Source organism: Pseudophryne corroboree, chromosome 4 (genome assembly GCF_028390025.1).
Source record: "Pseudophryne corroboree isolate aPseCor3 chromosome 4, aPseCor3.hap2, whole genome shotgun sequence".
In the NCBI taxonomy this organism is placed as follows: Eukaryota; Metazoa; Chordata; class Amphibia; order Anura; family Myobatrachidae; genus Pseudophryne; species Pseudophryne corroboree.
Window position 1 is genome coordinate 688,845,496 of NC_086447.1, and position 13,025 is coordinate 688,858,520.

Sequence of the window (13,025 nt, forward strand, 5' to 3'; positions counted from 1 at the left end):
TGTAGTGACAATGGAGGGCAGAGGGGGGGCCTTATCAAGATCTTGCCGTTCTAGTTATGCCCTTGAGTTTATTGGCGGCATGTTGAAAGGCCTTAAGTTCTTTAGTACAACCCATTTACTGCTAATGTTTGAATATTCAGGTTGCCTGGCTGTATGTTTGATTTCATGCACCTGTTAACAAGGAGGAAGGCTGAAACGGCTAAACAGTTCCTCAAACTGATTGTCACATACATTTTGCAAAGTATTGTATTTAATGTGCATTGTGTATAACTGTATCCACATAGCAGTTCTTTTAAAAGCAGGGAAAATAGACCGTTGTGTCTAGCCGATATATAAAACAAATGGAATAATATCCTAAATTTTTAATTTTTATACAAACCTCATATTTATCTGCTTTTCCAAATTGAAATTCAAGCATACCACGGTCAACTGTGGGCTCCTTATTATGAACTGCAAGCAGAATTTCATGAAGTATTTGTACTGTCCAGTTAGTTCCTAGAATACAAGGAATTAAGTGATTATGTAGTTGAATAAATTATATGGAGTAAAATTACATACTGTATCACATTTTGAAAGAGGGGTTACCTCTAAGTGGTATTGTTTTTAATGAAGTTTTAGTATTACATGTACAGGACTAGGAGTATTCAAAGCAATATGGATCTTTGTTGAGTTGATAGGAAAGCAGTTGGATGAGTCTGCACAGGATAACTAAAGTTAGTAATACCCCTTTCACATCGCACAAATAACCCGGTTTCGACACGGCATATTGTCGTGTCGACACGGGTCAGTGTGCGATGTGAAAGCACTTTGCGAGAATTAGCGGGTCGTCTGACCCGGTAATTCAACCCGGTATAAAAGAAGGATTATACCCGGGTTGAATACCAGGACAGGTGCAGTGTGAATGGGAGCCGCGTCGATGCGACACGGTTCTCCTTCACAGCATAGGGAGAGGCGGCGCAGGAGATGAGCTCATCTCCCAGCGCCGCCTCCACCCCCGCTGCTTCTGCGCCCCCCGTTGCTATGGCAACCGACCCAGTATATTGCCGGGTCAAAGCCAGCAAAGGAGAGCAAATGCCGGACCCCACCCGGTAAGGACACGTTTCTCTTACCGGGTGGGATCCGGCATTTGCGATCTGAAAGCGGTATAAGGTTAATATCCAAATAATGTTGCTAAAGCTATAGCTCTAGATAAACCAACATATGGCCATGTCTACAACAACAATTGAGGTTCGGCGCTGGGTTAGTGGTGCTCCCAGAAAATAGTTCAGTAAACTACTTAAAGTGGGGAGAGAATGGTTCCCGTATAGCACCGGAACCAAAAAAGACAGACTATGGGCCTAATTCAGAGTTGATCGCAGCAGCAAATTTGTTAGCAGTTGGGCAAAACCATGTGCACTGCAGGGGAGGCAGATATAACATGTACAGAGAGAGTTAGATTTGGGTGGGCTGTGTTCAAACTGAAATCTAAATTGCAGTGTAAAAAACTAAAGCAGCCAGTATTTACCCTGCACAGAAACAATATAACCCACCCAAATCGAACTCTCTCTGCAACTGTTATATCTGCCACACCTGCACTGCACATGGTTTTGTCCAACTGCTAACAAACTTGCTGCTGCGATCAACTCGGAATTACCCCCTATATGTCTCTTCTGGGGTACTCTTTATTGATTATTGAAAAAGATTTATATTACTCAAATTAAAATTTAACTTTTATTAATGTCCCTATAAAAATATGAACTGATAAGCAACAAGAAACCACAACCCATTATACTCCCCCCCCCCCCCCCCACACACACACAAAACCCGCCCCCAGGGCATCAGGGCTTCACATCCACACCATCACACCAGAGGCACATCATCTAGCACCATTCACCTACACCTCAACACATGGACAATGTGTTCCAACAACCCCATTCTCCCCATCCTTTCCTCCTTACACGTCAAACCTCATAAACCCCTCTCCTCTCTTCCCCTCCCCCCCCCCCCCCCAACATATTCCCCATCCCTGTCTGCTTTCCACCTACACTCTTTCCTTTCTTTCTTCCCCCCCCCCCCCCACCCCACCATTTTCTTCTTTTCCCTGACCCCAGCAATCCAATAGCATCAGCACTCTTTATAAAATAAGATCACAACAGACATCACACCATCATTCTCCTCAATGAAGCCTTACTTCTTTTAGGTCATTCCTATTCCACACTTTATATACTTTTATTTAATTTAGTATCAATGCATCACAGATTACACCCTTCTTTTCCAGACTCCATTACACCCACTCATCCTTAAACGAATACCGGTCACACCCTTCATCCAATTTTATTTCATGATCGCTAATTATGAATTATCATTCTACATCCATCCTTTTTAGTATGTATATATATTTTTTCTCGCCTAACAATCTATTTCTTCCCATCCCCTTTTTCTTGTTTCATTTTCCTATGTATATACATTTTTATTTTATAATTTTTATTATATTTTTTACTTTTCCTCTCCTCCGGATACATTTTTAACATATAAGCCGAGTTCATGTTATATTTAGAATGTCTATTTTTCCCATTACTACGACGGATCACGTCAGGGACAGAACTGAATATTACAAATCTACCTGAAGCCACTAATTAGCAATTAACTGGATGCAATATGTCTTTATAAACCTCAACAAGAGAGCCGGGGAGCAGGCGACCAGTGAACAAGCTCTCCCGAGTGAAACGTGCGTCACTTCCGCTGCTCCGAACTTCTGGTCAGTCGGACCGCGGACACAGGCGTCTCACCCTCCACTTTGGACTTTCACCAGCGGCATCCAGCGACAAGGGGGCACCTTTTCCTTCACCAGTCAAGAGGTCACACGGTAACCTCCGGCTTTTGCTGGAGTCCTCTTCCCCGGTACCCCATTCTCATCTCTCCTGCTTTTCAAGCAACAGCAATTACAATAGTAATTGGATTACTCAAAATGCATTAGAGTTTCTGCTATAACAGTATATCAACTATATTGCATTTTTGAGATGAGATTATCTCCTGTTCTATACAGCACACAGTTAACTCAGGGATTTACGGGACTACATTATACTGTATTTAGCAGGAGCTACATCAATGTCAGTACATTTACAGTAACCAATGCGGAGGTTTCTTTCACGGTTCTAAATAGGTCCAGTTTTTTACTAGGATTTTCTATACTTATATTTGTATATTTACAACAAGATATATTGCTACATCCCAGTTAAATATCTTACCTACATTCCAAGTGCCATATTGTTTGATAATGATAACAATACACTTTGAATTTCATTGTCACTTGTTCTGCTAATTCTATCAAGCATTTGCAGAGCACTATGGGAAGCAGTGAAAACAATTAGCTTCACCAGTAAGCCATCAGTTCTTTTTACAACAGCAAATTCTTCTGAAATATTTCCACCACCATGAGATTCTGGAACTCTCTCTCTCTCTCATCTTGTTCAACAAACTTGGGGCTCTGCAATGCATCATGTAAACAGAGCACAAGCTTGCTACATAACAGGACAGCAGAAGTGTTCCCATATCTTTTTTCTGTATCAGTGTCGCTTTCAACCACCCTCTCATTTCTTAATTCGATGCTTGGGCAGATGATCAAAAAGCAGAAGTGGTTTGAAATACAGACCTGATTCTCTATTAATTACCTTATTGCAGCATTGTTAAATCACCATTCAAATGATTTTTCATATCACCATTTTTGTAGTACTCAGTATCTTTGATGTATTTTGGGACTCTGTATAGTCAATTTAGATCAGACTACATAGGGTTCCCAGTGTCATCAGGTGTGATATACTTACCTGCGGTCAAACTACACTGAATATGCCCAACCTCGTCTGATCTTGGAAGCCAAGCACTGTGAGGCCAGGTCAGTACCTGGGTGGGAGTCCACCAGAGAATACCAGGTACCGCAGGTATTTTTATCTAAACCAAAGACACAGGACCTTGAATTCAATATTCATTTATACTATTTCCATCAGGCATTCTACTAGTGAATTGGGTCGAGCCCGATGTATATTCCCTCTTTTTTCCTGTTGTATCTCTATTTAAGTAATCATTGTACTCAATTAGGAATAAGAGACCTATAACGGATATCGGTAATATAATATTTTTGCTCATTGAGCCACAACGCCAGAATCTTTAAATCCATATTTATTGGTATTTTTTTCAGTGTATTTTGCCACATGTCGATATATCTTTCTTGTTGCCTATCTGTTCATATTTTTATAGGGACATTAATAAAAGTTACATTTTAATTCATGAGTAATATAAATCTTTCAATGACCAATAAAGAGTGCCCCAGAAGAGACATATAGTCTTTCTTTTTTGGTTCAGGTACTATACGGGAACCATTCTCTCCCCACTTTTGTTCAGTTGAACCAAAATTCAAAACTTGCATGGGTAGAATTTTAAATTAAGTTTACTTAATGAGCAAATCATAGAGAGTGCATGCTACAGTACATCTTCATGCAGCTAGGACCTGAATAAGAGAAACTGTGGTGTGGTTCCAGTCATCCAAAATTATTAAAATATCATATGGAGTTTAATACGGTCATTAAGTGAACAAAAATATGGGAGTATAAGCAAAGTAAGGACCAGATTATTTTTATTATTATTATTATTATTATTATTAATTTTTGCACACATTTTTTTGTTTAGAAACACAGAATTTGACAGCAGATAAGAACCACTTGGCCCATCTAGTCTGCCCCTTTTTTTTTTACCTCAAACCTTATTTGATCCTTATTTCTTTGGAAGGTTATCCTTAACTCTATCCCATGCATGTTTAAATCTGATGGGAGGCTATTCCACGTGTCCACTACCCTTTCTGTGAAGTAATTTTTCCTCAAATTCCTCCTGAACCCACTCCCTCTAGTTTCAGTGCATATCCTTGCGTTCTTATACTTCTCTTCATTTGAAGAAAGTTTCCCTCCTGGACTTTGTTAAAACCCTTGATATGATGGAAACTTGTAAATATGTCCTCCCTTTCCCCTTAACTATAGAATTGAATACCGTATTCTAGATGAGGCTGTACCAATGACCTAGACAGTGGCATTATTACTTCTTTCTGCTGCCGATTCCTCTCCCTATGCAACCAAACATCTGACTAGCCTTCCTCATTGCTTTGTTACATTGCTTAGCTGCCTTTAAGTCACCTGAAATAGTGTTTCCTAGATCCCTTTCTTCCTTAGTAGTTTCTAGTATAGTGTCATTAATACTATATTTAGTTTTTGGATTTGCATGATGTAGCATTTTTTGGGGGGCATTAAACTGTAATTGCCACGCTCCATACCTAGATCATCAATCATTTGTTTTACCCCTCCTGGTGTGTCTGCCCTGTTGAATACTTGTGTCATCTGCAAAAAAAGGCATACTTGCATTTTTACGCCATTTGCAAATGTCACCAATAAAGATATTAAAAAAGACACTGGTCCAAGTACAGATCCACTCCACTGGTAACATTTCCCACCTGTGAATGCACTCCATTTACTACAACTCTCTGCTTTCTATCCTGCAACCAAGATCTTATAGAGTCAGCCATCTTGGGAAGGGGGGGGGGGGGGGGGGAAGGTGTATTCAATCAGCTCTGCCAATTTTGGAGACATTGAATTTACCCAGCTGCATTTTCAAAGGCATTTTCACCAATGTCTTCACTTTTTTTTTTTTTTTTTAAGTGAAAAGACATTGGCGAAAAATGCCTCAAAACCGCATTTTCTGCTGAATGTTTTGACCTGTTTTCGATCCTAATTGAATAACCCCCTTAGTCTCCAATCCCATGCTTACAAGTTTATTTAGTATTCCGTGAGGTGGGACAGTGTTTAAAGCCTTACTAAAGTCTAGATAAGCTATATCTATGGCCCCACCTTTATCGATTACTTTAGTCATACAGTGTCATACTGGGGCATGAAGGGCTAACCGGGGGACTACAATGGTAGAGGCCAACTTTTCGGGGTTTTCCAGTTCCCAGAGGGGGTGTGGCCAGTCACTCTGTTGGTTTGCCTAACCATTATAGAGTGCATGGCCTGGGTCCCTTGATAAATATATTACTGCTAATGCATGGTAATGTACCAGATTAATAACAGCAATACACTGTAGAAAATACACCTTTGTCCTGTGCACTGCAGTGCAAGGTAACATAAGTAAAATTCAAGTGTACAGTTTAGAATTTGATCCCTAAAGAGGGATTGAACTGCCAGACAATGGGGCCCACTGAGCGTTTTGCCTTATAACCCGGTGGGCCAGTCCAACCCTGGTCACACAGTCAATAAGGATTATTTGACATGATCTCCCCCCCAGTGAATCCATGCTGCTTGGGATCCTATAAATTGCTGGATTTGAGATAATCTACATCTCTTTTTAAGAGAGTGTTTCCATCAATTTCTCTACTACTGATGTAAGGCTCATTGGTCATAGTTGCTGGCCTCTTCCTTGCTTCCACTTTTGTGCAGTGGGACTACGTTCGCTCTCTTCAAGTCCTCTGGAATTACTCCTGTAGCTAGTGACTGGTTGATCCGATTAATTATGCTACTAGCACCCCTTTAAGCACTTTTAGTATCCACATTCTATCTTTGAACATTTGGAATGGCAACGGATGCCAGGATTATCACTAGCTTTGGCAAACTTAACATGTGAAGATTTTAGAACCATTACATTTTGGGTGGTCTTATGTGAATCCAGAGCCTACCCACATACACTATTATGACAAACCGCTAGCTCTTCAAATTAAAAATATTGGGGCTGATGCTGCCTTGGATGTATTTTAAGTATAGTCTACTTGGGCTTGAAATGGGGTAATTGGTCTGTAATATTTTGTTCTCACATTAACAAATTTTAGTAAGGGAGTGTCAACACAAATGTGGGCTATGCAGAGTTGGACATAAGAATAAATACTGATAAAATACGACCATACCTTACACAAGACACTGCTAAAACTCTAATCCACGCTCTCATTATCTCCCGCATTGATTATTGCAATAGTCTCCTAACTGGTCTTCCCAAAACGAGACTCTCCCCACTACAATCCATTCTGAATGCTGCGGCGAGGATTATCTTCCTCGCTAGACGTTCATCGTCTGCAGATCCGCTCTGTCAGTCCCTCCATTGGTTACCTGTACTCTACCGCATTCAATATAAAAATACTTTTACTCACACACAAGGCTATTAACCAAACTACACCAACGTACATCACTTCGCTTATCACAAAATATCTCCCAACCCGACCTCTTCGCTCTTCACAAGACCTGCGTCTCTCATCCACACTCATTACTCGCTCCTACTCACGACTGCAGGACTTTCATCGGGCTGCACCCACTCTGTGGAATGCCCTACCACGCACAATAAGACTCTCCTCTAGTCTCCAAACCTTCAAGCGTTCCCTCAAAACTCACCTCTTTAGGCAAGCGTATCAAATTCCTGAACCGCCCACATAACTTTCATAAACCTTCCTATCAAATTACATCCACTCTGTACAGTCCACACATATCCTCACATGTCTGTTCATTCTATGCAATAGATAGGCATATGTACACAAGGAAAGGTGCTATTTCCCTATAGATTGTAAGCTTGTGAGCAGGGCCTTCCTACCTCTATGACTGTTATCACCCAGTTTGTTCTTGTTATTTCAAATTGTAAAGCGCAACGGAATTTGCTGCGCTATATAAGAAACTGTTAATAAATAAATAAATAAAATAAATAAATAAAATAACTGTGGGACCTCATTCTCTTCTCAGTTCTTTATCTTCATTTCAATGTATGGGCACTATATTTTGTTTGCCAAGTAAATAATTATAAATTATACATCTTCCTTGGTGCTACTGTAACCAGGTTGTGGAAAAGAACCAAATAAAAAAAACAAATTTCCAGAGTCTATTAATTTGATTACACATTTATTGTGGCGTGGCAATGCCCCAATCCACATATTTGCTGATGCATTTTCATATAATGGACAGTAATGTCAAACAACTCCTAGGTAAAATTAGTTTAACAACAACTTTAAAGGGTGGTCTTCAGTATGCCAACTGTCGGGATCCCGGCGCACAGTATACCGGTGCCGGAATACCGACAGCAGGCATACCGACACTTTCTCCCTCGTCGGGGTCCACGACCCCCCTGGAGGGAGAATAAAATAGCATGGCACGCTATTTTACGTGCCACCACGCTATTTTACGTGCCACCATGCCCGCAGCGTGGCAAATGCAGCGAGCCCGCAAGGGGTTCATTTGTGCTCTCCACGCTGTCTGTATGCGAGCGGTTCGGCTCCCGGCGCCGGTATGCTGGTTGCCGGGAGCCCGGCCGCTGGCATACCATACTACACCCACTTTAAATACTGATGGGAATGTTATTCAACAGGACGTTCCAGAGTTAAAAACAATGCTTATCAGTTCAATTGTAATATCATTCCCAGTCATATCACATGCATTTAAACTAGAGATGTGCAGCTGGCATTTTTTTGTGTTTTGGTTTCGGGTCCGAGGTTGTGTTTTGGATTCGGATGCGTTTTGGCAAAACCACCCTTTCGGGTTTTGGATTCGGGTGATTTTTAAAAAAACCCTCAAACAACTAAAATCATAGAATTTGGTGGTAATTTTGATCCTATAGTATTAAGCTCAATAACCATAATTTCCAGTCTATTCTGAACACCTCACAATTTTATTTCTCTGACGTCCTAGTGGATGCTGGGTACTCCGTAAGGACCATGGGGAATAGACGGGCTCCGCAGGAGACTGGGCACTCTAAAAGAAAGATTAGGTACTATCTGGTGTGCACTGGCTCCTCCCTCTATGCCCCTCCTCCAGACCTCAGTTAGAATCTGTGCCCGGCCTGAGCTGGTTGCACACTAGGGGCTCTCCTGAGCTTCTAGTAAAGAAAGTATTTGTTAGGTTTTTTATTTTCAGTGAGATCTGCTGGCAACAGACTCACTGCTACGAGGGACTAAGGGGAGAGAAGCGAACCTACCTGCTTGCAGCTAGCTTGGGCTTCTAAGGCTACTGGACACCATTAGCACCAGAGGGATCGAACACAGGACCCATCCTCGATCGTCCGGTCCCGGAGCCGCGCCGCCGTCCCCCTTGCAGAGCCAGAAGCAAGAAGAACATCCTGAAAATCGGCGGCTGAAGACTCCGGTCTTCATTAAGGTAGCGCACAGCACTGCAGCTGTGCGCCATTGCTCCCTATGCACACCACATACTCCGGTCACTGATGGGTGCAGGGCACTGGGGGGGGGGGAGGGCACCCTGGGCTGCAATTAGAGTACCTTACATTGGCAAACAGCACATAATATAGTCTAAAAAACTATATATGTGCAAAAATCCCCCACCATAATATAAATATAAGAGCGGGAGAAGTCCGCCGAGAAGGGGGCGGGGCTATCTCCCTCAGCACACTGGCGCCATTTCCTCTTCACAGTTCCGCTGGAAGACGGCTCCCCAGGCTCTCCCCTGCAGTTTCCAGGCTCAAAGGCTAAAAAAAAAAAAAAAAAAAAAAAAAAAAAGAGAGGGGGGGCATTAAATTTAGGCGCAAACTGTATATGTAAAGCAGCTATAGGGAAAAATCGCTTTGTGTTAGTGTAAATCCCTGATTATATAGCGCTGTGGTGTGTGCTGGCATACTCTCTGTCTCCCCAAAGGACTTTGTGGGGTCCTGTCCTCAGTCAGAGCATTCCCTGTGTGTGTGCGGTGTGTCGGTACGGCTGTGTCGACATGTTTGATGAGGAGGCTTATGTGGAGGCGGAGCAGGTGCCGATAAGTGTGAACGCCCCCCCCTGCGGGGTCGACACCAGAGTGGGTGGATATGTGGAAGGTTTTACACGACAGTGTCAACTCCTTGCATAAAAGGTTCAATGACATAACAGCTGTGGGACAGCCGGCTTCTCAGCCAGTGCCTGCCCAGGCGTCTCAAAGGCCATCAGGGGCTCAAAAACGCCCACTACCTCAGATGGCAGACACAGATGTCGACACAGAGTCTGACTCCAGTGTCGACGAGGACGAGACTAATGTACATTCCACTAGGGCCATCCGTTGCATGATTACGGCAATGAAAAATGTGTTGCACATTTCTGACATTAACCCAGGTACCACTAAAAAGGGTATTATGTTTGGGGAGAAAAAGCAACCAGTGGTTTTTCCCCCATCAGATGAGTTGAATGAAGTGTGTGAAGAAGCGTGGTTTTCCGCCGATAAGAAACTAGTGATTTCTAAAAAGTTACTGATGGCGTACCCTTTCCCGCCAACGGATAGGTTACGCTGGGAGACATCCCCTAGGGTGGACAAGGCGCTCACACGCTTATCAAAAAAGGTGGCACTGCCATCTCAGGATACGGCCGCCTTAAAGGAGCCTGCAGATAGAAAGCAGGAGGCTATCCTGAAGTCTGTGTATACACACTCAGGTACTATACCGAGACCTGCTGTTGCTTCAGCATGGATGTGTAGTGCTGCAGCAGCATGGTCTGATTCCCTGTCAGATAGCAAAATAGTATCTCTGTCAAGGGAATCAATGTTAACTATAGAGCATATTAAAGACGTAGTCTTATATAGGAGAGATGCACAGAGGGACATTTGCCGGCTGGCATCTAGAATTAATGCAATGTCCATTTCTGCCAGGAGAGTATTATGGACTCGGCAGTGGACAGGTGATGCCGATTCTAAAAAGGCACATGGAAGTTTTGCCTTATAAAAGGTGAGGAATTGTTTGGGGGCGGTCTCTCGGACTTCGTGTCCACAGCAACAGCTGGGACGTCAACTTTTTTTTACCTCAGGTCCCCTCACAGCCTAAGAAAGCACTGTATCATCAAGTACAGTCCTTTCGGCCTCAGAAAGGCAAGCGGGTCAGAGGCGCGTCCTTTCTGCCCAGAGGCAGGGGTAGAGGGAAAAAGCTGCACCAGACAGCCAGTTCCCAGGAACAAATATCCTCCCCTGCTTCCACTAAGTCCACCGCATGACGCTGGGGCTCCACAGGTGGAGCCAGGTGCGGTGGGGGCCCGTCTCCGGAACTTCAGCGACCAGTGGGTTCGCTCACAGGTGGATCTCTGGGCTCTACAGGTATCTCAGGGATACAAGCTGGAGTTTGAGACGTCTCCCCCTCGCCGTTACCTCAAATCAGCCTTGCCTGCTACTCCCAAGGAAAGGGAAGTTGTACTGGCGGCAATTCACAAGCTGTACCATCAGCAGGTGATAATCAAAGTTCCTCTCCTTCAACAGGGACGAGGTTACTATTCCACAATATTTGTGATAATGAAACCAGACGGTTCGGTGAGACCCATTCAAAATTTGAAATCCTTGAACACTTATACAAGGAAGTTCAAGTTCAAAATAGAAATCGCTCAGGGTGGTTATTGCAAGCCTGGAAGAGGAGGATATTATGGCGTCACTGGACATCATGGATGCTTACCTTCATGTCCCCATTTACCCACCTCACCAGGAGTACCTCAGGGTTGTGGTACAGAACTGCCATTACCAATTCCAGACGTTGCCGTTTGGTCTGTCCACGGCACCGAGGGTGTGTTCCAAGGTAATGGCCAAAATGATGATACTCCTTCGAAAGAAGGGAGTTATAATTATCCCGTACTTGGACGATCTCCTTATAAAGGCGAGGTCCAAGGAACAGTCGTTGATCGGAGTAGCACTATCTCAGGAAGTGCTACAACAGCACGACTGGATTCTGAATATCCCAAAGTCGCAGCGGGTTCCTACGACGCGTCTGCTGATATTGGGCATGTTTCTGGACACAGAACAGAAGGTGTTTCTCCCGGAGGAGAAGGCCAAGGAGTTGTCATCTCTGGTCAGAGACCTCCTGAAACCAAAACAGGTGTCGGTGCATCATTGCACGCGAGTCCTGGAAAAGATGGTAGCTTCTTACGAAGCAATTCCATTCGGCAGGTTCCATGCAAGGAATTTTCAGTGGGACCTGTTAGACAAGTGAGGATCGCATCTTCAGATGCATCGGCTGATCACCCTGTCCCCGAGGGCCAGGGTGTCTCTGCTGTGGTGGCTGCAGAGTGCTCATCTTCTCGAGGGCCGCAGATTCGGCATTCAGGACTGGGTCCTGGTGACCACGGATGCAAGCCTCCGAGGTTGGGGAGCAGTCACTCAGGGAAGAAACTTCCAAGGACAACGGTCGAGTCAGGAGACTTCACTACACAAATATTCTGGACCTAAGGGCCATTTTCAATGCCCTAAGTCAAGCAGAACCCCTGCTTCAAAACCAGCCGGTGCTGACTCAGTCAGACTACATCACGGCTGTCGCCCGTGTAAACTGACAAGGCGGCACAAGAAGCAGGATGGCGTTGGCAGTAGCCACAAGGATTCTCCGATGGGCGGAGTATCACGTGCTAACACTGTCAGCAGTGCTCATTCCGGGTGTGGAAAACTAGGAAGCAGACTTCCTCAGCAGGCACGACCTCCACCCGGGAGAGTGGGGACTTCATCCAGAAGTCTTCACGCAGATTGTGAACCGTTGGGAACGGCCACAGGTGGACATGATGGCGTCCCACCTCAACAAAAAGCTAATAAAGTATTGCGCCAGGTCAAGAGACCCTCAGGCGATAGCTGTGGACGCACTAGTGACACCGTGGGTGTACCAGTCGGTTTATGTGTTCCCTCCTCTTCCTCTCATACCCAAGGTACTGAGGATAGTAAGAGAGGAGTAAGAACTATACTCGTAGTTCCGGATTGGCCAAGAAGAACTTGGTACCCAGAACTACAAGAAATGATCTCGGAGGACCCATGGCCTCTGTCTCTCAGACAGGACCTGCTACTGCAGGGGCCCTGTCTGTTCCAAGACTTACCGCGGCTGCATTTGAAGGCTTGGCGGTTGAACGCCGGATCCTAATGGAAAAGGGCGTTCCAGATGAAGCGATTCCTACGCTGTTAAAGGCTAGGAAAGACGCTGCCTGAAGTTCAGACGTTGTTAAGGGAGTGCTGTATATTCAGCCCCCTTTTGTGCCTCCAGTGGCACCTTGGGATCTCAACGTAGTGTTGGATTTCCTAAAATCACATTGTTTTGAGCCATTTCAGACCGTGGAGTTG

The 13,025-nt window shown here is 44.2% G+C and overlaps 1 protein-coding gene and 1 pseudogene across 1 annotated transcript in view; one reads left to right on the top strand and one right to left on the bottom strand.

The window, feature by feature from the left end:
• LOC134910168 (sulfotransferase 6B1-like) overlaps positions 1 to 13,025 on the bottom strand; it is a 125,367-nt gene that overhangs the window by 95,448 nt on the left and 16,894 nt on the right. The window contains exon 2 of the mRNA XM_063917894.1: positions 380 to 495. Within this exon, the coding sequence (XP_063773964.1) occupies positions 380 to 495 (116 nt within the window). The remainder of the gene's footprint in view (positions 1 to 379; positions 496 to 13,025) is intronic.
• On the top strand, positions 3,802 to 3,920 carry LOC134913701 (5S ribosomal RNA; annotated as a pseudogene).